Source organism: Mustela nigripes, chromosome 13, assembly GCF_022355385.1.
Source record: "Mustela nigripes isolate SB6536 chromosome 13, MUSNIG.SB6536, whole genome shotgun sequence".
NCBI lineage: Eukaryota > Metazoa > Chordata > Mammalia > Carnivora > Mustelidae > Mustela > Mustela nigripes.
Window position 1 is genome coordinate 21,647,348 of NC_081569.1, and position 24,667 is coordinate 21,672,014.

General features: G+C 39.5%; 1 protein-coding gene across 1 annotated transcript in view; it reads left to right on the plus strand.

Annotated features, from left to right (window-relative positions):
- Positions 1-24,667, plus strand: part of CHRNA7 (cholinergic receptor nicotinic alpha 7 subunit) — a 117,322-nt gene that overhangs the window by 21,160 nt on the left and 71,495 nt on the right. The window contains exon 3 of the mRNA XM_059418485.1: positions 23,724-23,768. Within this exon, the coding sequence (XP_059274468.1) occupies positions 23,724-23,768 (45 nt within the window). The remainder of the gene's footprint in view (positions 1-23,723; positions 23,769-24,667) is intronic.

A 24,667-nucleotide genomic window follows, 5' to 3' on the forward strand; every position in this document is an offset into this window, starting at 1 on the left:
TTTATTTATTTATTTTTGTGCTTGATATAGATAGTTTGACTGGGAAAACTAAATTTTTCCTCAGAATTTTGTTGTTTCCTTGTCTTCTATATTCCAGTGTTCCAATTTCCAAGAGCTCTGTTTTGTACTCTGTTCCTTGTTGGTGGTATCTGCCTCCTACTGAAACTTGTTCTTTTTACATTGATGCCATAGCTTCTCTTCCATCTCTAAAGTTATTTTTTTTTTAAGTTTTGAAAGTTTTCATCTCCCTGTATTGTCTGTTTCTGCAAAGGATTTTCTTTGCTTATTTTGTTTTCTGTTTTTTCATATTAAAGTCTTTTCCATAATGAGAAGCGATCCTTGCTAAGAACTGTGTGTGTGTGTGTGTCCAGATATCTCTCAGTGATTATGACAGAGTGGGCTTCACTGTAGCATGATCTGGCTGGGAAGATATTTGGGGGATCTTAGTATTTTTAGATCTTTTCTTAGGGATGATCAGTTTGCCTAGAGAATGTAGTGCTATTATGTAGACTGGGCAGTATGACCCTGACCAAGTTTTGAGAGCCAAAAAGGGACTGTGGTTAGAGAGGTCAAGTACTCTTTTTTTTTTTTTAAAGATTTTTTTTTTTTTTATTTGACAGAGAGAGATCCTAAGTAGGCAGAAGGGCAAGCAGGGAGAGAGAGAGAGAGAGAGAGAGAGGAGGAAGCAGGCTCCCTGCCTAACAGAGAGCCCAATGTGGGACTCAATCCCAGGACCCTGAGATCATGACCCAAGCTGAAGGCAGAGGTTTAACCCACTGAGTCACCCAGGCAGCCCTGAGAGGTCAAGTACTCTTAACCCCATGTCTCTTTTCAGTATGTTGCCTGTGTTATGGCTGTACCTGTACCTGTGTCTCTGTGTTCAGAGAGTTCTAGTGTTCTGGCAGGCAGGGAGGAGCAATTGCCAGATGTGCATGTGAGTATATTGGGGCATAAACGACTCTTATACTTCATTCCAGTCCTCCTCTTTTAACACCATCTATACTTTTATAGTCACAGTGAGCTGCTCGTTTTGATTTGTAAGCTGTTCTGGGTTTTGTGTCAGCTTCCTCTTTGTTGACTTAGTTTTGCACTTTGTAGACTCTAACAAGTCTATTTCTTGTTCATATCTGTTTCACAGTACAAGTTATTTACGTTATCTCCTTTCCTATTTGCCTTTTATTGTAAATATGGATTTATGCCTTGACATATTTCTTTAACTCTTTTTTTTAATTTGGGAGGAAAAGGATGTATGCTTATGTCCAGATGGTATCTTAATAGGGGTTTTCTGAATGGTGGTACTGACCCAGGACTATGTGCAAGAACCCTATGAAGAACTTTGTCAAATACAAGTGCCTGAAGGATATAACTGAGAATGTAGAATAAGGAAACCCTAAAGATTCTTTCCTCCATAAAAACAAAGAAAACAAGTAGAACACTTTTTCCAAAATCAACTTTTTTTTGAAAACTTTGGAAATTAATCCAAGGCTTATAGATGGCTAGGGAACATTTATTCAAGAAAATCAACTGAATCTTGGTAATAACAAGAAACTTTGTAACTTGCTCTATTTCTCTTCCCCTATCTCCAGCCTCCCTATAGCCTTGAAACCTTTAGTCTGCAATCGTACCAAAAGACAGCAGCCTAACAGCACTGTAGGGAACAGAACAGCATTAAGATTCCTTTATAGTCTCAGTTCCAGAGAATGGTCATTGTTTGTTTCATCTGGTGATTTTTAGAAAACCCTACTTACAAATTTATCTTTAGGAGACCTAATCCAGAGCTTTCCCAGTCTGTAAAGCCTTTTCCCTGGTGGGATTTATTGAAAAAAAAAAAAAAATGTTTTCCCTACGACTCCCATTTCTCTATTTTTCTTTAGTATCATCTTAATTGCTTTGTTTTTATATTTTTTCTCTGTATCTGTTGACTCCTTTCACTTGTTTCTCCCCCCTGCCTCCAACTTCCACCTGTTCTCTGTATCCACAAGCTTGTTTTTTGTTGTTGTTTTAGATTCCACATATAAGAGAGATCATGTGGAATTTATTTTTCTGTGTCTGACTTATTTCACTTTGCATAATACCCTCTAGGTCCATCCATGTTCACACACATCATAAGATTTCATTTTTTTTTTAAAGATTTCATTTATTTATTTGACAGAGAGAGATCACAAGTAGGCAGAGAGAGAGAGAGGAGGAAGCAGGCTCCCTGCTGAGCAGAGAGCCCGATGCGGGACTCGATCCCAGGACCCTGAGCCGAAGGCAGCGGCTTAACCCACTGAGCCACCCAGGCGCCCAAGATTTCATTTTTTATGGCTCAATAATATATCATTGTGTATATGTATAAACAACTTTTTCATCCATTGATGGACACTATGTTGTTTTCATATCTTGGCTGTTGTAAACAATGCTGCCATGATCATGGAAATGCAGATACCTTTTCGAGTTAGTGTTAATGTTTTTGTTTTTGTTTTTGAATAAATACTCAGATGTTGAGTTGCTAGATCATATGGTAATTCCGTTTTTAATTTTTTGAGGAATCTCCTTACTGGTTTCCATAATGACTGCAACAAATTATGCTCCCAACCAACAGTTCATAAGGTTTTCCTTTTTTCACATTCTTGCTAACACTTCTTATTTCTTTTTATTTTCTTAAAAAAATTATTTTTTTTTAGTAAGAGGTCTTCTAACAGGTGTGAGGTGATCTCTCATTATGACTTTGATTTACATTTCCCTGATGATTGATCATGTTGAGTATATTTTAACATACCTATTGTCCATCTATATATCTTCTTTTGAAAAAAAATTTATTTAGATCTTCTGCCCATTATTTAAATTGGATTATTTGTTGTTTTTGTTATTGAATTATATGTTATCCAGGTTGGAAATTTTAGAAGTAATTGCTTAAGGTTGGAGCTGCCTGAGTCAATGGATGTGGGAAATACACCAAACTAACCCAAAGACTGAAAGGAAAGCTGGGGAACTAGATGCCCATATGGCCCTTGAAAATATCCAGAAAGCACATATAAGGCTATGCACATGGTCAGAAAAGACCTGAGAAGCCCTTACTCTTCACCTTTGATTGACCTTGAAGCTGTGTGGAAGCAGGAACTAAATACCAAAGAAAAATAGTCAATTGTCTGGCTGACTGTTGAAAATTTACCTCAACATACACAAAGAGCCTGCTGACAAAGATTAGGAGACTTATTAGTTCCAGGCATTTAAGGAAATCTCTATTCCATCAACAACTGAAAACTAAGTAATCAAACAGTTACTTCACTGGCCACACACAGCAAAGAATACAGAATTAATTGACAAAAGTTACTAAATAAATAAACAACAAGTTCAAACCTGGGGGAGGTTTAGAGAATATGATTTTCAGAGTTGTCACATTATATAAAGTGTCCACTTTTGAACAAAAATATACAAAACATGCAGTGGAAAAGAGAGTATGGCCAATACACAGAAAAAAAGCAATCAATAAAACTATTCTGAGGAGGCACACACATTGAATTTATATAGGTCCAATGAACTAAGGAGAATCCATGTATAAAGAAATAAAGGAAAATATAAGAATTATGTCTCACAAAATACTGAAGAAAGAGATATTTTAAAAAAGAGCCAAATATAAATTCCAGAGTTGTAAATTATAGTAACTGAAGTAAAAAAATTCACCAGAGAACATCAACAGCAGAGTAAAGTGAAAGAATATAACTAGGAATATGAATATAAATTGAGATTATCCACTCTGAAGAATTAAAAAAAATGAACTAAGTCTCAGAGACCTGTGAGACACCAACAAATATATCAACATATGTAAAATGGGAGTCCTACAAGGAGGGAAGGAAAAGGGGAAGAAAGAATATTTGGAGATATAAAGGGTGAAAACTCCCTAAATTTGATGAAAAACATTAATCTACAAATCCCAAAAGCTCAGTGAACTACAAGTAGGGTAAACTCAAAGGGATCAGCACTTCATAATCAGTTGATGAATGCATAAAGATGATGTGAGATATCATATATGTATTTTTTCTTTATATATTAATTTATATTATGTATAATACATATGTATTTATATTATATATTATTATTACATATATTTATATATATAATGGAATATTACTCAGCCATTGAAAAGAATGAAATCTTGCTATTTGCAATGACATGGATGGAACTAAAGAGCATAATGTTAAGTGAATCAAAACAGTCAGAGAAAGATACCATGTGGTTTCACTCATATGTGAAATTTAATAAGCAAAACAAACAAAGGGAAAAGAGAGACAAACCAAGAAACAGACCCTTAATTATAGAGAACAAACTTATGGCCAACAGAGGACAGGTGAGGGGGTAGGTTAATTAGGTGATGGGGATTAAGGAGTGCACTTGTCATGATGAGCACCAGGTGGTATATGAAATTTGTGTATGGACTCACTGTATTGTACCCCTGAAACCAAGATAACACTGTCTGTTAACTAACTGGAATTAAAATAAAAACTTAAAAAAAACCCTTCATAATCAAAATATTGAATGCCAAACACAGAATGAATTTTGAAAACAGAATGCAAAGATCTTCAGATTAACAGCTGATTTATCTATACACATCATAAAGGATAAAAGACAGTTGGAAGGCATATTCAAAATACTGAAAGAAAAAAGACGCAACTATGAATTCTATATCCAGCAACACTGTGTTTCAAAAATTAATGTATTTCAGATTTTAAAACTCCACATCATTTTGTAACTATATATGGTGATGGATATTAGCTAGACTTACTGTGGTGATCATTTCACAATACATACAAATATTGAATCATTATGTTGTATACCTAAAACTAATTTATATCAATTATTCCTCAGTAAAAAGTGAAGAATATCGAAATAAGTGGAAAAATATCCCATGTCCATGGATTCAAAGATTTAGTATTACTAAAATGGGAATACTCTCCAAATGAATCTGCAGATCCAATGCAATTCTTATCAGATTTCTAGATGGCTTTTTTAGAAAAAAGAATCTTGAAAAAAATGTTAGCAGCCTTGCTCCAGCAATCAAGAGTATATGATACTAACATAATATTAGACATCTGGATCCATGGATTAGGATCCAGAATCTAGAAATCTACAAATTATCAGTCAATTGCTTTTTGACAAAGGTGCCAAGGTAAGTAAGGATTTTTTTTTCCCTAACAAACAGTTCTGGGACAATTGGGTATCTCTGTTAAAAAATAGAATTGGACATCTACCTCCCACCATATACCAAATTTAGCTCAAAATGTATCAAAGAACTAAATTTAACTGCTAAAACTGTATAAATCTTAAAAGAAAACATGTGGTATATATTTGCGACCTTGAATTAGGCAGTGTTTTCTTAGGACAACTAAAGTACAAGTACTGAAACAAAAAATAAATTGGATTTGTCAAAATGAAAAACTTGGTGCATGAAAGGATAGTATAAGAAAGTGAAAAGATAAGCCCAAGGTTCTGAGGATTTTCTCCTATGTTTTCTTTAAAAGTTTACAGTTTTACATTTTTTATTTAAATCTATGACCCTTTTTGAGTTCCTTTTGTATAAGATACGAAATTTAGGTTGACTTTTTAAATATGCTATTTAACTGATGCAGACCTATTTGTTAAGAAGATTATCATTTATTTATTGAATTTTTACACTTTTGTCAAAATCAGTTAGCCACACTTCTGTGACTCTATTAGTGGGTTTTTTATTTTATTCCATTGATCTGTATGTTAAGCCCTCTACTGAAACCACATGGTCTTGATTACTGAATCTGTTTAATAAGAACTGTAATGTAGTAGGATTATTTCTCATACATTTTTCAAAATTGTTTTATTCTTTTTTTTTAATCTTTCCATATGCATTTTAAAATCTTGTGACATCTACAGATATCTTGCAGGGATATTGTTATAAATTAAAATAATTTCAAATAAATATATGTATCAAATTGGAGAGTATTATATTGAGTCTTCTGATTCATTAATATGTTATGGCTATGCATTTATTTCGATCTTTGATTGTTTTATCATCTATATTTTTAGTTTTCAGTGTGTAAGTCCAGTAGATGCTGTGTAAAATTTCCTCCCTCCGTCCTTCCTCCTTTCCCTTCCTTTCCTTTATGCCTTCTTTCTTTTTGTAAGCAATTATAAATAGTAATGTAGTTTTAATTTAGTTCATGTTTTGTTCATTTCTACTATGTAGAAATAGAACTATGTTTGATGTGTTCATTTTGTATTCTGCCACATTGCTAAACTCTTATTACTGGAGCTTTTTCTGTAGACTTCTTAAAATTTTCTATGCAGACAGTTATGTTTTCTGCAAATAGTGACAGTTTATTTTACCCTTCCCCATATATGCCTTTCTTTTTTTTTTTTTCTTGAACTTATTGCAATGCTAGGATTTCCAGCACTATATTGAATAGGAATGGATTTCTTATAGATGTTCCTTAAGAAGTTGAAGGCATTTCCCTCTATTCCCATTATTTATTTTAGAGTTTACTTTTTATTCTATCCATATGCAATTGATAATGATTGTGTGAATTTTTTCTTGTTTTGCTTATTAATATTCTGGTATTTTTATATTGTTTGTTTCTTAAATGTTAAACCGTGGAATAAACTATGTGGTTTTTGTTGTTGTTGTTGTTTGTTTGTTTGTTTGTTTGTTTTTACACTTAGAAGTCTTATGCCGTGTCCTTCTGGCCACTATGATTTCTAATGAATAACACACTATCATTTGAATTGTCTTTGCCCTATAGGTAAGGTATTGTTTTTCTCTAGCTGTTCTTATTTATTTATTTATTTTAAAGATTTTATTCACTTATTTGACAGGCAGAGAGGCAGGCAGAGAGAAGCAGTGGGGGGGGGGGGCGGGGGTAAGCAGGCTCCCTGCTAAGCAGATAGCCCTATGCGGGGCTCCATCCCAGGACCCTGAGCTCATGACCTGAGCAGAAGGCAGAGGCTTAACCCACTGAGCCACTCAGGTGCCCCTCTCTAGCTATTTTCAAAGGTTTTTCATTGTCCTTAGTTTTTACTATGATGTGTGTTGGTATGGATTTCTTTAGATTGTCTTGTTTGGGATTTGCCACTTTTTGAAATTATAGATTTGTATGTCTTCTCACATTTGGAAAGTGTCAGCCATTATATCTTTATGTACTTTTTCAGTTCCACATTCTTTTTGACTCAAGACTCTAATAATACAATTGTGAGATCTTTGTTGTAGTCCCGTAGGTTGCTGAGGCTCTGTTCATTTTTTTTTAGTTTAATTTTTCTCTGTTTTTCAAATTGTGGAATTTCCATTGTTCTATCTGCCTGTTCACTCATTCCTTAATCATTCTGCTCTTGAGCCTGTCCACTTAGCTTTTCTTTAGGTTATTTTATTTTTCACCTCTGAAGTTTTCAGGATTTTTCTTTACATCTTGTGTTTCTTTGCTGAGACTATGTTTTCATTTATTACTGTTTTGCTCATAATTCTTTGAGTTCTTTTATGATGTTTGCTTTAAAATCTTTATCAGACAATTCTAACATCTTTGAATTGTTCATCTTATTGTTGGCATCTGCTGATTGTCTCTTTTAAAAATATTTTATTTATTTGAGAAAGACCATGAGAGAAGAACATGAAAGGGGGGAGGGTCAGAGGGAGTAGCAGACTCCCCACTGAGCAGGAAGCCAGATGTGGGGGCAGGCTTAATCCCAGATTTAACTGACTGAGCCACCCAGTCACCCCATGTTGATTATCTTTTACTTTTTAAAAATATTTTATTTATTTATTTGACAGAGACAACAAGTAGGCAGAAAGGCAGGCAGAGAGAGAGGGGGAGACAGATCCCTGCTGAGCAGAGAGCCCTATGTGGGGCTTGATCTCAGGATCCTGGGATCATGACCTGAGCCTAAAGCAGAAGTGTTAACCCACTAAGCCACCCAAGCACCCCTGATTGTCTTTTAAAATTCACTTTGAGATTTTCTTGTTTCTTTGTATGGTGACTGATTTTCAGTAAGAACCCAGACATTTTGGTTATTATGTTATGAGACTCTGGGTCATATTTAAGCTTTCTATCTATGTATCTTTCTCTGACACTACTTTAGCAGAGGAACAGGGGGCAATGCCTAATTGCTAGGTGAGGGTGGATGTTGAGATTTCCTACTTGGCTTCTGTTGGTTGACATGAAGGAATGGGAGAGGGATGGGCCCCTTTTTACTGCTAGGCAGATACAGATTTTTATTCCCGCCTCCATTACTGCCTAGTGGAAATGAAAGTCATGGCTTTCAAATTGTCCTTCTGGGACATAAGAATCAAAAATAAAACCCAGGGAATTCACTGAAGTGTTATTCCTTGGTACTAAGGTCTATAGGCAGTCTGCCTTCTCCTGCACACTTTTTAGAGTCTTTTCCTGTTTGCCTTATATATAACATCTAGAGTTTTTCGTTGCTTTCAGTTGTATTTAGTGGTAAGAATGGGAAAAATCATATCTACTCCATCTTTCTGGAACTTAATCATTTTTATGGCTCTTGCAATGAGCATTTAAAAATTCTACAGTAAGCCAAAATATGTAGTATCAAAAATGAGATAAGAATTATAACTCCCATAGTTGCGTGCATGTTAAGGTCAGTATCACATCCTCTATATATTTTATTTAGAGAGGTCAAATAACTCTTAGTAAAGCAGGTGGGTTGTGAGAGAAGATTTCAGAGAGCAGTTCAGTATTGAAAAGATCAGATTATATTCATGAGTAAGCAGGGGATGAAAAAATAGGAGAATCACAGAATAGAATTTAAATAATGGATAATACTATAAGTACAATTTTATGGGATGTTTTTCTCCCAAAACACATTCTAATGTGTTTCTAAGATGATTGTATTTTTTTAAGAAACATTTTAGTAATTACATGGCATTTCCCTTCATGGATATGCTACAATTTATTATTGGGCAGTTAATTTGCTTATAATATTGTGAGTACTGTAAGTAATGTAATCAGTACCTTTGGACTTCCTTGTTAATTCTGATTCCTGACTATTTCTTTAAGGCCATTTCTTAGATGTGGAATTAGCCCCCAAATTTAATAGTATTTTTTAAAATTCTGTTACATAAAGGCAAATTTAAAGGTTGCTTTGAAGAAAGTATGTAGTACTTTACACATTGACTCACAGTATCGGAAGCTACCAGTTTTGCTATAACATCATCAGTTCTGAGTCTTATCATTTTAAAATACTTACTTAAAAGGTGACTTGGTTTATTTTAAGCACATACACCTTTGCATTAATGCAGATTTAAGAAAATGGCCCACAGTTGTGGGAGCCAGTCATTCTTTCAGTTTCTCAGGATCATTTCCTACCATCTATCCATGAACCCATACCTAAAGGAGGACAAGTCCAGGATGTAGAAATGTAGCAATACTTCAAAGTTTTGTTCATTATTTATAAATTTGATGTTATAATTAATCCAATAAAATGAGAGAAGTCAAGCATATTCAGTGCAATCTGTCACTTTTTTTTCCCATTTGTATGTTTTGAGTTGTCTCATTTTCCCCCTCTTCCAAATCAGCAATACATATTCACAATCTTTGTGCTATTATTCCTTTCCTTTTCACTTGTGAGTTAATTGGACAAGATTTTCTTTCTTATGAGTATGCTTATTCAGTTTTCAAGAGCCAGAAGAGAAGGTGTGTTCTGATCCTCTTAACTGTTATTCCCCTGTGCCACTTATGGAGCTGGCCACTGTCAGGGACTGTGAAGACACATGAGGACAGAGGGGTGCATTTAAACTTCTGCCAAATAAGTTAGATGGCGTCTCAGGAAGGTCCTACCGGAGGCAAAAGGGGACGTTGAGTGCTTCAGCATGCGGTTGATCAGGGGAGGTTACGAAGTATCTTTAGGTGTGAGGAAGAAGGTAACAACTCACTGTGGAAGTTGGTGAAAGTTCTTAGGAAATGTCAAGGGGGCTCTTCCTTCCCTGGGAATCTCTCCTTATTTCATAACCTAATCTTTTATAACAATCTGTTTATGAAATCCAATTTAAGGCAAGTGCATCTCCCTTGTTAAACTAAAGAGAAATTGACTGTTCTCGATTATAATGAATATAAAAATAGGTGCAGGTTAATTTTGATCTACTGGTGAAGGCATGATTATAGATCGAGAGGGGTTAGGAAATGGGAAGTTGTGGAAGAGAGATTCAGCTCCAGTTGTAGATTTCAACTCAGGCATCTCCTGCACCGAGCATTTTCTTAATAGTGAATTCAGGGTTTATAATGAAAAAGATTTCCCTGAAATATTAAGTGGCTGACATGTAACAAAAGGTCATTTATTAAGGAAGGGCATACTTTGGAACTTTAGGCAAACTATTTAATCACTGGAATCACAAGAAAGTTCCAAAGTCATCTGTTCCTGGTTTTGTGATAGGAACATTTTTCTTGGTAATTGGTATAGTGTGCTTTATGGCATGAATCACTTCATTGTACTTTCCAGAAGAAGAAATGAGGTCTGTGAATAGTCTGAATTTGGCTTATTTAGCTCCTTATTGTTCCATGTAGAATAGGGCATCTGAATATGCTCTGTATTAGATGGGAAATGGACTTCTATCCTGGGGAAGGGAAAGGTGTAGACTTTTCCTTTCTTAGTGTTAGAACTCTGTGATGATTAGTTAGAATGAAGTGCCAAGTTATTTCTGGGTACTGGTCATTTATTGGCTTTCTACAAGACTGTAAGAAAAGGATTAGAGCCTAAAGATCTGTAGAGGACTCATTAATTATAACTTGTATAGAAGAACAAAAAGGATCCTATAATTCCATTTGGGAACCACAAATTTTGTCAGGTTCTTTGGGACTTATCAAAATCCTCATGATAACAGCATGAACTGGGGTCTGTGAGGGTGCATCCTAGTGTTTTTCTTTGTTGATATACATCATTTAGGTTGTACACTTTAGCCCTGGGGTTTCCAAGATGACCTCAGCCTGGTTTCTTTAAAGGGTAGAAGCTTGAATGCAGACTTCTCTGCTACTGTGTTGCTAGTCAGAGTTGGCACTGGGGACTGCCTAGGTAGCAGCATGTGTGAGAACATCAAAAACTCAGAACAGGCCTGTTGGGTCATGTTGGGCCACCTTTAGGACAGCGTGGGACTTGTGGAACTTCTGTGGAGGATGCAGTGTTGCCATATAATGTTCCTGATTTTCCCTCAGGTATCTGTATGGCAGAGAGCAGGTCCTTAATAAAAATGCATCACCAGGGTGGGCATTTGGTCCCATAGTCAGGTTGAAGAGGAAGACACTTGGAGTCAGCTGCTGTGGGCAGGAAATTTAGACTATTTCAGAGATGCTCTCTCCCCATGCTGGGGGGACCACATGCATGGGGGGACCATGTTGGGGACCCACTGCATAGACTGTACGCATGCCCAGTCTTATCTACCGCCTGACCTCTGACTCCTCTGAAGGGGCCCAGGGGTAAAATTGGCTTATCTTTTTACAGAAGTCCCCACCATCTGGCCTCTTCCTTACTAGATCTTTGGTTGCTTTAAATGCCATATTTTCTTTTTCTATTGAAATATTTTGTTGAAATATTCAAAAGAGGGAAATATTCTCATTTTGCTTCTTGTCCGCTTCTTGATTAAGATGTGCTGGGTAACATGCTGTTTGGAAATGGTGACAAGGACTCTCAACTCCTTTTCCTGAATTGTAGTTGTTAGTGTCCTGGAACCACCACAATGACATTCCTTGTTTTTCTAGTTCCTAAGTTTAGCAACATACTCCTATAGGTTATTCCCATCAGCCTTCTCCGTTTGAATGAGTTTAAGAATATCTGCAAGCTTAGAAATTTCTCTGCCTTTCAGATAGCGTGTAAAAATTTCAACGTTGATTCTGGAAGAAACCCCCATGTAGGCTCTTTGCGTTTTCCAACACTGGAACAAATGAGGTTGAGATGGGTCATTAGAAGTCTCTGCTACTGCTCATGCCTTCTTTAACTTGTGAAAGAAGGAGTAAAAAAAAATACATTTTGTACCGTAGTCCATCAATTCTAAGATTATTTTTCACATTTTAACATTCTTGTAACATACATGTGTCTTACAGCTGAATGGCATCTAAGATTGGATGTCAGAGTCTTGTCCTGATGCTTGCTTCGACCCTTCAGATTATTTTTTCTTGTCTTTTACCTGCCTGGTGGTTTTTCTGTCATAAGTCAGAAAGGACCTGTAATAGGAGTTGAGGCAAATACAACTTAGTATGAAAATTTATGTTAGTTTGGCTATTGGTTAGGTCTTACTGTTTGCTGTAGCTTTGGGGGCCAAAATTCCTATAGTGTCCTTATTTTTGTCACATTCCTATAGTGTCCTTATTTTTGTCTCCTTGCTTGATCTTGGGCTGCCCTTGGCACTCTTGCTCAGGGAGTCAGCAGACTATTTCAGCCATACCCTGGTGCCCTACACCCATACTGTTGTCCTACTGGAGAGTTGTAGTGGTGGAGAAGTGTGGGGGGAGAGGAAGCATTCTATAATCTTATGATAAAATCACAGTATTTTGGTGGGCCTGTGCTCCTGGGTGTTTCCTAGTGATATAGCTCTTCCCTTCCCCAATCTGATGAGACAGAAAGATGACAGGGTATTGGTGTGGGCAAGGTGCACTCTCCCAGAAGAAATAAATCTGACAAAGTCAGAGTAGGACTTTTTGGAGAGTAGGACTTTGCTAAGGAGAAGGCTCTGAGTGACCTGTTTCCCTAGAGTTGCTCCCTCTATCCTGTATCAGAGTGAAAAAGTGATCTTATTTTGCATATTTTCCATGAGAACTTGAGGGGGGTGCTGCTGGAGATAAAAATCCATAGAAACATAGAGGTGTCCATAGAATTGTGGCTTGTGTCATGTGGACGAATGCGGTCTGGGGGTTTGGTTCAGTTCCCCTCCAACTATGGAGTCAAAGCTTTGTCCTCAGTCCCACCAAGGCACTGCTCAAGTTCTCTGTGAATATAAGTGGCCACCACTGTTCTATGCCCAGGCCTCTGGCAGCATCAATTCATGCACTCACGATGTTCTTTTTAGTTTTCTCTTGGATTTTTGTTTCGAGGGATTTTTTGTACCTTTTTTATGAGCTTAGGTTTTCATTTAAAAAATTTTTTGTTTGATTTCTTTCACCATTTCTAGGTGTTTTGTGGCACGATGGTGTTCAGGACATGGAGTCTAGTATTTTGCCAGAACCAGAAGTATGTCTCCTGTGCACTTAACTTTTTTCATGGGTCTGCTCTCCGTTTCAGCTCTCCTTCTGTCTTCTTATGTCACCTCCATCTCCGACCTCTTCCCTAATGGACTTAATCGCTTTGTGTTTTTCCTTTGCACTAACTGTGATCATCTCATGCCTCATTTTCATGCCAGTAACTCAATTTTTAAGGGCCTGTTTTGTCCCTTTCTGGGTCTAATTTATTAGCTATGTAATCATGTTGTTTTGGTTCTCAGTTTATTTATTTAACTCTGCAGTTTCCCTTTCATTTCATTTGGTTATTTTATAATCTTGTCTTTGAAATCCTATTTAATTTGATCCAAGGTTTTATTAAGTTATATAGTATTAAAGAACTCATGGGAAACATGCTTTTCTTGTTTGGGTTTTTTTTCCAGACATTATTTTACATTTTAGTTGTGCCTATCTGCGTGCCTTCCTTTCTTCTTTGTATTTGCTATTTTTAAAAATGTATCCATCCATTCGTTCATTCATTTATTGCCATATTTTATTTATGCAGCTGTCATTTCATCTTGCCCAGGCCTTATCCTCATATGTGCCTACTCTTAATTTTTAATTTTCTGGGTTGTAATGGTAGTGAACTATTTTTTCCCATCATTCTTTCCTTACTTGTGGTCCTGTTTATTTTTCCTTAATTTATTAAATCAGTTAATCTATATTACTTGTAGAAATACAAGAAATGCCAAATAACAACCAAGGGAGAAAATATTACTTCTCTTATATCTTGCTTCTACCTTCCCTTCATTCCCTCCTTTTTGGCCTTTTGAACCCACCTTTGCATCAGTTACACATGGGCTGTTCTGTTGGGATCCCTGTATCTCTAACTGATGTCTTTAGAAGACCTCGGTTGTAATGAGACACACCACAGTCAGTTCCTGGCAGAGTTCATTGGAAAAGCCTGGTGCTGAAGCTGCACACATCTCTGTAATTTCTCAGGCATCTGTGGGGGATCTGGTGCTACATGTGATTCTTTGCTCTTAGCCCATTCAAAGATAATGTTTTATGTGCACTGCATGTGTAGTAGTGAAGGCAAAGCTTGGACACTGATTCAGTTAGGATGATGGTTAAGTGTAAAGGGAAATTTATTGTATCTGTTCAAGTAGAGTTGAGATAAAGTTGATTCCTGGGTCACGCAGGGCCACTGAAGCACTTCTCCCTCTCCTGCACTCCATAATCTCCCCTATTCCTGCCACCATGTCCTCTACTTCTCAGCTCTGTAAACTCCAGGAACAGTGTCTTCTTGGTTAGGATCACTCTTATGATCACCTTCCCCAGCTTCGTTCCTCCAAATTTGGGTCTTTCGGGGGAGATAGGGAGGCCCGTCCTCTTGCAGAAGTGGAAAGAAAGCCTTTCAGTCTCAGTAAAAAGTGCACTCTTGAAATCTCTCCTTGGGGAACCTGGGCAGTGCTGGGGATGGGGTTCACCCAGCAGGAACCATATAACGTCAGGGCAGGTTACTTCCCCAGGGAATCCTCTCATACCTGCACACACAGGTAGCAGAAGCGGCTTGGCCATGAGCCCCGGTCCCTTCGATATTGCACTGGGCAGTGGGTTGTTGTTGTTGTTAAGATTGTATGTATTTTTTGACAGAGGGAAATCACAAGTAGGCAGAGAGAGAGGAGGAAGCAGGCTCCCTGCTGAGCAGAGAGCCCCATGTGGGGCTCGATCCCAGGACCCTGAGATCATGACCTGAGCTGAAGGCAGAGGCTTTAACCCACTGAGCCACCCAGGTGCCCTGGGTGATGGGTTTTATAGGGGAAAAAAATCAGTTCGCATTGGCCAAATCAAGGACCTAAGCTCAGGAGACAGACTTGCCATTAGTTCACCTGGCATGGAAACTTTCCAAGGAGACAGCTTGATGGGCCAGTTTTGTACCCTTGGTTATGATGCATCTTAACTGGGCTTAAGTCAGTAAGGAATTATACACTGACCTGTTGGAATAATACTCTGGTTTGATTTCACAGATTTCTTCCAGGCTTCCTCTGCATTGTTCCTGAAAACAGTGTTCTAATGCTATGCAAGATTAACTTTGGTAATTAAAAATGGGATAAAAGGGTTCAAAAATCACTTTGGGGAATTCGAGAGGCAGTTTTCCAAGGACCATAATTTGCGTTGGTGGAGTTCTTTGGGGCACTGTCTACAGTATCAGGCTCTTCAGAGAGCCATGTTTTAAAGGACCACAGAATAACACATTTCCTTTATTTATAAGTACTTAACAATACTGTTAGAAATAAGTATATATCTCTAAACAGTGGAGTGATGAGTAAAGAGTTCCAGAACCTTAGTAAGAAAATGGTGAGGTTCCAAGGCCAAGCCCGCTGAGAAGCCAGATGCTGGTGGAAGGGCATAAACATCCAGCACTTGAAACTGTGGCACACATTTTTTTTTTTTTAATTCACATCTGCACATTCATATATCACAATACCCTTAACCCGTTAGGAAAATTGAATGTTGACATCAAGACATCTACCTTCTGGGCCCAGATTTCTGTGAGAAAACAAATGTAATTATGTGCCACCTGCAAAGGCAGGCCTTTGGGAGTAGAGAGGAGATTTTGTCTCGGTGGGACAACCTTCTAAGTCACCCCAGTACCTTTCTGTTGGAGGAACTTGTTTCTGATCACTGAAAGGTAGAAAACTTGGGACACCTGGTTGGGTCAGGTAAGCATCTGCCTTTGGCTCAGGTCATGATCCCAGGGTCCAGGGGTCAAGCCCACCTTCAGGCTCCTTGCACAATGGGGAGCCTGCTTCTCCCTCTGCCCCTCCTCCTCACGTATGTTCTCTTTTTCTTAAATAAGCAAACTTTTTTTTTTTTTTTTTTTTTTTTTTAAAGAAAGAAAGCCAGAAAACTTTACTGTGTTTTCGGGACTTCTTGTGTGCTACTCGTTTAATCCTTGCAGTTTGCTGGAGAGATGGCAATCAGTTTCCTATTTTTATGTATAGGAAACCGAGTCTCAGGAAAGTTCAGTGACTGCCCTAAGTCTACATAGCTTGTAAGTAACACAGCCAGGTCTGCCTGTGATGTCTGGACTTTTCAGTTGTACTCCCATGTCACAGACCATGAGCAACCCCAAAAGGAGAACAGAGATGCGGTAGGGCTCTGCACTACGAGAGGGCTGGGTTTTAGGTATAAGAAACAGAAGTTCTTAATGAATTAAGGCCCTTTATCAGTGACTCTCAAACTTGAAAACTTTTATTCTCGTAAAAGTTATGGGAATTCCTCCCAATTTTTCTCATGTGAGTTATATTTATCAATATTTACCATATTAAAAATGGAAATTAAGAAAACAGTTTAAGTCCATTAATTAATTTAAAATTATAATAAACCCATGCCATGTTAATGTGACCAGTATTTTTCTAAAAAAGTAAATACATTTATCCAAGCAAAACAATTAGTGAGAAGGATGGCACTATTTTATATTTTGCCAATCTCCTTAATGCCAAGCTTAATAGAAGACAGCTGGATTCTCTTATCTGCTTCTGTATTCAGTCTGTTGGTGACATCATATGCCATAGGCTCTCTGCAAAGCTCTGCTCAGTGCTCATGAGGAAATGAGGGGGAAATAGCCTAATAACTTCTAATGATTATGAAAAGTTTTTCGCTGATTCTCCAAAGCATCTCAGAACCTCAGAGGTTTCCAGGTGATATTTCGAGAACTCCTGTACAAAACAAATACCAAAGGGAACCACTTTTCATTTACATCACCAAGGTGCTCACTGTTCTGACATTGGGAGCAGAGTGTCATGGTAGCTCAAACACAGGTGTTGGGATAAAGAGGTAAGGGGGTGGATCTCAGCTTCCACGCTGAGCTGTGGGACATGGGGCCAGGAGCTTCTTTTGTTTCACAGTTGATATTTTTATGCACCCCTTCCCTCTTGATTATAAAGGAAGACATAGGCTCAACTGAACATATTTGAGCAGAACGGAGACATATATTAGGCTAAATTTGGGAGCCTTCCCGTAATCCCCATTATTAAAGGAGAATAATAATAGTACTGACTTAGCTGGGTTGTTGTCACAAACTTTAAAAAAAAGCAAAACTGTGTGTGTGCCTGTGTGCACACATGACATTTGGGAAGAATGCAGATGTCTACTGAAGATTTAACTACGGTATTTTCAGATGTCATTTACTGATATTCTCTGTGGTGAAAATCATGTGCTTGTTCATCTTTTGCTCATTTTTCTGTTAGATTGTCTGCCTTATTCTTATTGATTTATAGGAGTTTATTTCTTATTTTGGATATGAGGGGTATGTGTCTGTGGCATGTGTTTCAGATCTACTATCTTGCTGACTTAGGGAAAATCTCAGTTTATTATTCTGTAAAACTAGGACAAAAATATGGTTGGTGTAAAATTAAATTAGATAAAAGAAGTAATCCTTGGTATAAACTAGAGACTACACAAATAGGAATTTATGTTATCCAGCAATTTTTCTCTGCAAACAAGAATTTAGACACAGTGAGATGTATTGTTATCTACTTTTTCTCAGCTTCTATACAAAAGCAAAGAAAAAGTGTTGGGAGCTTTGCAAAATAATGTTGAATAATGTTGCTGTACAGCTTCCAGAAGAATAATTGCTATATGAAATACAAGATAGCACATTACACATTATCAGAACTGGTGTGCCCAAAGCAGATACATGCTTATTCTGGGAGATTGTTCAAAAAGCATGGCTGCTTAAATCAAAGTGCACTTTTTAAAAAAATATTTTATTTATTTATTTGACAGAGTGAGAGAGATCACAAATAGGCACAGAGGCAGGCGGGGGGAGGGGGGAGGGGAAGCAGGCTCCCCACTGAGCAAAGAGCCTGATGCAGGACTTGATCCCAGGATCCTGGGATCACGACCCAAGCCGAAGGGAGAGGCTTAACCCACTGAGACACCAGGGGCCCCAATCAAAGTGTAATTTTAAAAGAAAACAACACTCCCTTTATTGAAGTATGCGTGATATACAGAAACTTTATTTGTATTTATTTATTTATTATTTATTTCTATGATAACATTTAACACAAGATCTACCCTTTTAATAGATTTTTAAGTATATAATATAGTATTGTCAAGTATAAGCTCCATGCCTCACCAGAAATCTCTAGGAATTGTTTATCTTTCAGAGCTGAACCTTGGTTCCCCTGGCCTAAAACCTCCCATTCCCCTGGCAGCCACCATTCCATTCTGTGCTTCTTTGTGCTCAGCTACTTGTTGATTCCTCATATAGGTGGTATTTGCTTTTCTGTGTCTGACTTATTTTACTTAGGATAGTGCCCTCCTTGTTCATCTACGCTCTCACAAATAGCAGAATTTCCTTATTTTACACTGTTGGTGGGAATGTAAGTTGGTGCAGCCACTTTGGAGAACAGTGTGGAGATTCCTTAAAAAATTAAAAATAGAGCTTCCTTATGATCCTACAATTGCACTCCTGGGTATTTACCACAAAGATACAGATGTAGTGAAAAGAAGGGCCATCTGTACCCCAATGTTTATAACAGCAATGGCCACAGTTGCCAAACCATGGAAGGAGTCTAGATGCCCTTCAACAGATGAATGGATAAAGAAGATATGGTCCATATATACAATGGAATATTACACCTCCACCAGAAAGCCTGAATACCCAAGGTTTGTATCAACATGGATGGAACTGGAGGAGATGACGCTGAGTGAAATAAGTCAAGCAGAGAAAGTCAATCATCATATGGTTTCACTTACTTGTGGAGCATAAGGAATAACATGGAGGACATAGGAGAACGCAAGGAAAAGTAGATTAGGAGACATTGGAGGGGGAGATGAACCATGAGAGACTGTGGGCTCTGAGAAACAAACTGAGGGTTTTGAAGGGGTGGGGATTGAGGGGTTAGGTGAGCCTGGTGGTAGGTATTAAGGAGGGCAAGTATTGCATGGAGCACTGGGTGTGGTGCATGAAGAATGAATCTTGGAACACTGAAAAAATAAATTTAAAAAAAGAAATAAAAAAGAATTTCCATATTTTTTAAGGCTGAATAATATTCTGAGGTGCTCAGAATAAAACAAAAACCAAAAAAACAATGAGGCATTAGACTAGCTGGCTTTGGGGTTGCTTTGTCACAAGGGCCTCCTATGATTCCATGGCAGGAGAGCTCTGTGGGGAGGGCACCTGCACAGGGACAGCCACTGGCACTGAGTCACATGTCACAGTTTTCAGGATGCTCTCCTTGCCTCTTCCACTCTAGAAGGTGGTCAGGGCCTCTGTTACCTCCTTATTTCCTAGGACAGAAAATTGGAACCCACAGAAACTGAGTGCCTATGTTTGGAGGGCTCAGATTGGAGCCTGGAGGGTCTTCTGCTGGTATGGGGTCTGCTCCTCCACGCTGTCCTGCAGGGCTGGATCAGATCAGGGATGACCAGGTGGCCGCCTGAGTGTCTGGAATCACTGAAGCTCATGTTCAGATTCTGCGCTGCTTGCTGGTTATTTATTCAGAGACCCTGGGGCTAGGGTTTGGGACTTGGGTTTGGAGATATCATTCTCCCTCCCTGCAGGAATCCTAGTGTTTGTCCATTGTGCCACCCAGCTCATGAGGAAAGAGATTATTGAAAGCAGCTTCATCAGCTAATTCAGGATTTAAACAAGCTCAAGGGAGTGCAGAAGGCTGATGGCTTTTCTGTCAGTGAAGGATGTTTACTTGGGAGAGAAGGAAGCTTCCCTCCTGGGTTGAATAAGTACAGCTTCTGGACAGTGAGAGTGGAGCCCCTGCAAACCCTGCCAGGAACATCCAAATGCCTGAGGCCAGAGACGCATCTGGGAACCACAGCTCCATCTGCCAACTTTCTAAACCAAAGCCTCAGTCTCCGTGCCCAGTTCTCCACATCACCTCAGCATGGACAGCAATGCAAACCCTGAGGCATGATAGTTGAATGCAGGCTTAAGTTTTGCCTTGGGCCCTCTTGCAGAAGGCTCAGGAAGTAGGGCACTGCAGGTATGCTGGGGGTGGCAAGAAGGAATGGCTAGAGGCTGGCGTGGGCACCAGGGTGTGTAGGAGATCTGGCCACTGTAGACTGCGCAGGCCCTGGGTCACCTAAGCTGCACACTTGCAGGGCCACTGAAGTGTCCTCTGCAGGCAGGTGGCTATCCTCTGTTTTTATAACTCCAGGAGCTGGTTACTAGGTGCTTTCTGAAGTAGGCCGGATTCTTGCAGGCTGTAATCTCTCTTATGTCTCTCCTCAGTGCTCCTCATTCTCCTTTGCAAAGCCGAGGTCCTGAGCTGAGTTGCCGGCTCTATGCGGGAGCCGCTGTTGAGTCAGGAGGCAGCCTCAGTCCCGGCAGGAGAAAGGAAGAGGGTAGGGAGAGGGCAGGTCCTGGGAGGTGAGAAGGAGTGAGGTCTTGAAGAGCAAATGATACAGGTGATGTGATAAGGGAGCCATGTCTTTTGGTCTTCCAGTATCATAGGGTGTCAAAAGGAAGGCTCATTCTTGGGACTCCATCCCTGTCATTCTGTCTGAAGGCACCCTGTTCCTTTTCTGTCACCTTTTGTAATTATATCATTCTTGAGTTGTCTAATCCCATTCCTGACTCACATTCTACATTCTACGAGCTCAAGAATGATGTTCAGTTCCTACTGTATATGTCCGGATAGCAATGAGACGGGAAGTGCTCTGCAAACATTTGTTGAATGAGTGAGTGAATGAATAAATGAATGAACACTTGGCTGGACTGTGGCTTGTGTACTACACTAGGAACCGTAGACTTCATTCTGTTAGCAGTGCAGCTGGATAAGGGCAGAGAGCCCCATCTGGAGCTGAGTGGAGGTCAGTGTGTGGTGGGGTATTATCTTCATCAGCTTGGGCTCCTATAACAAAAATATCACAGACTGGGTGGCTTAACACACAATTATTTCTTACAGGTGAGGATGCTGGGAAATCCAGGGTCAGTGCCCTGGTCGATCTGGTATCTGTGCGAACCTGCTTCGTGGTTCATAGACTGCTCTTTTCTCCCCTGTGTCCTCACAGGGCCAAAGGGGTGAGGGGGCTTTCTGGGGTCTCTATCATAAGGCACTGATCCCATTCACAGGAGGCTCTGCTCTCAGGACCTAATCTTCCAAAGGCCCCACCTCCAGATGTCATCACGGTGGGGGTTAAGTTTGAACATGGGAATTTCCGGGGGACACAAACATTCAGTGTGTGATGGAGAGAGGGTACTACACCCGGGGGTGGGAAAGAGGTAGGACATTTTGTCGCTGGGCAGACTGAGAAAGCTGAGAGACACAGCCAGCGGGTGGCCCTGGGCTGGAAGCAGGAGAAAGAGACCCACTCTGGGATGCACAGCCTCCTTGCTGATCTGTGGGCTGGTCCCCGGAGTCTCCGCGGAGGGCTCCCCTACCTGGCATCCTTGTGCTCTCCTGCAGTATCTGGCTGCTGCTTAGTGTTGATTACAGTTTGAAATGCCGGCACTTCAGTCCCATGCTGCTACACACCACAGAAATTCCGTTTCACTCTAATGAGGTTTCAGTTAGAATGTTGGAAAGAAGAAAGCCTTTTAATTAGATTGGTAGTAATTGAGTTCCCAAACCACAGAAGCTTTTTTCTCAGAAGCTGAAGACACAGATGCGATTAAAAGAAGGAAAGCCACCCAAATGGAACACTGGCTAATTTTAAGTCCATTAAAAACAACAACTCCTTAATAAGTTGATGCAATGGATATATGTCCTTAAAGAGTTCACTGATGCTTTCAAATAATATTGGAGATTGACCCGGAAAAAGAGTTTTCTTGCGGTGCAAATACACGGCTCTATCAGGGACCATTTGCTCAGTACAGAATACCGAGAGACGTCAGCTATGTAACTTTTTCCACCAAAAAGACACTGCCGTGTTTTATTTTGGAAAATAGGGTGTGTTTTTGCTCTAACCAAGCTGACAACATTTTCTGGACACAGCTGCAACCTGAGACTTTACTAGGATGCTGTCGCCTGTCGCTTCCCAAGCAGTTCTGTTCTTTCTTTGGGATTCACATACCTCCTTGCCTGCCAAGTTCAGCTCTCAAAGTTGCTCCGGGTATGAGCGGCTGAGCTAGGGGCATTGGTGCATCAAAGAATCTTTGCCAAATCCTTACATGTTCAACACATTTTTTTTTAAAGATTATTTATTTATTTGACAGACAGAGATCACAAGTAGGCAGAGAGGCGGGCAGAGAGAGAGAGAGAGGAGGAAGCAGGCTCCTGGCTGAGCAGAGAGCCTGATGTGAGGCTCGATCCCAGGACCCTGGGATCATGACCTGAGCCAAAGGCAGAGGCTTTAACCCACTGAGCCACCCAGGCGCCCCTCAACACATTTTTATTTTAATGGGGAACAGCATTTATTTCTCATTTGCATCCCAGCCCTCTGGCCACGCCCCAGCAGATGCCATGTTGTTTCTTCCATTGGGTCTGTTTTTGTGTAAGCCATCAGTTAAAGGGGCCAGGTAAATCCTGGTGGAGGAACTCACAGTCTCAGCTTCTAGGCACATCTACTTGGGGGCATTGCTTAATACTTTCTCCTAAAGAGACTGGCAGTTGTCAATTTACAGAGTCGTTTAGGTGGGAATTGGGTGCTAAGTTCTGCATAACACCATCACAGTAGAACTACTGCAGGAGACTTGCTCATTAACCTGCACACATTGGTATTTGCTGGGCCATCTTGGGCTTGGCCAGCTGTGATAAGATGATGCTTACATCCCAGCTGGAAAGGTTGATATTGCCTAGAATCTTCTGGAGACGTCCTGTGCTGGGGCAAAGCCATGGTTATTATACTATCCCAGGTTCTGCTTAGAGCACAGACTAGGCACCTTGCTGGATCCCATCCTTAGGTGGTTTGGAAATGTGGGGAGAAGGGGCTTTGAGTCAGAGATCCAAGTTTGATTAGCTCCGTCAGAGAGTCATCTTACCTTGCTGAAACTTGGTTTGCTCATTAGGACAGGATTTACCTTGTAGGTGTATGTCAGGGGCCAGGCATCCTTCTTGGTAGCTAGAAGATGAGAGAAAAGGTAGGCAGATCCACAGGGACCAGGCAGAAATGTGACCCATGCAGCACCATTGGCATACAGTGTGTCTGCTGCCATAGGGTCATATTCCCTTTCCTGGGGGAGGGAAGCACGAGATATTGATATTTGTTTAAAACTGTATACATTCTGGTAATAAACTTGACTTTAAAGAATTGGAATTTGTACCCAATTTTATTTTCTTAAGCATTTTAATTAAGGTAAAGTGTACAAAGGAGAATAAGCTAAATCATTAGCATGTGTCATCTCTGGATAACGGGGCTGTGGGGTTTTAATTTTCTTCTTTATACTTCTTCATATTTTGTAAGTGCTCTATAATGTACATAATTTCAGGATAAAGAGAAAAGCTTAACTCTGGGGAAATGCTGCTTGTGTGTATTTGGAAGTGCTCAATGCCTCCTAATTTCCACACACTCCAGCAGTCTGAGCAATCTGATTCCTGCATGAATAACAGTATCATTCCCTCTTTTGTAAACCATATAAACCATATTTATATGGGTCTTTCTTTTTCTTTGAAGGATGAGAAGAACCAAGTTTTAACCACCAACATTTGGCTGCAGATGGTAAGTTGGGACAATGGCAGTCCTCCCCTGCCAGTCTTCCTGCTCATACTTCACAGTAGCCAGTGCTTGAAATGCAGGGGAAGCAGAGGACCCCTGAGCAAAGCCAGGGAAGTCCTCCCTCACTGCACACATGCCAGTGTATGTGAACTAGAATGCCCACTCTGGGGTTTCTCATTGCATCCTGCAGGATCGAGTGCATGCTTATGTTTCTCTATGCGGTGATTTGAGGGACATTTTAAAACCACTTCATGCAAAACAAATAATAAGACTAAGATCTGCATTGTCTGTAACGTGTCTATAACCTGCACTAACTGGACCCCAGGGCTCAGGGGCACCTGCCTCTCCCACCTCGCCATGCCCCCTGGATGCACATATTGGAATATTAAGGAGTTGCCTAAGCCAGAGGCCTCCACACTTAGTGTTCCAGTGGCCCCTGCAAACATTTGGAAACGCTATATTCCATTCATAGATTTTTAACTTGACATCTAAAATTCTCACCTAAATTTAATGAATTGCAAATGATGTCTCTTCCATCAAATTGTAAATATTGACATTTGAAAGTAAAACTGTTAGTCTCTATTTTCAGTGGAATCTAAATGCCATAATAATTTGATATCCATATCATTCACTTAAGAAATATATAAACAAGGTCTTCTTTAACTGCCAGATATTTCACACAGTCCTTGTCTTCTTTGCACTGGCATTGCAATTCTAATTTTCACACAGAATTTTACCCTAACATAATATAATTTTGTGTTTGCAGGTCTTTTATTAATCACTCTGTCTTGGTTCTCTTAAATATAAATATTTACATAAAAAACTATTCCTTTAGACAATGTGTTAATTTTTTTTCTTCTAGATTGATTTAGGTTTACAATGATTATTGGTACTTAATTCAT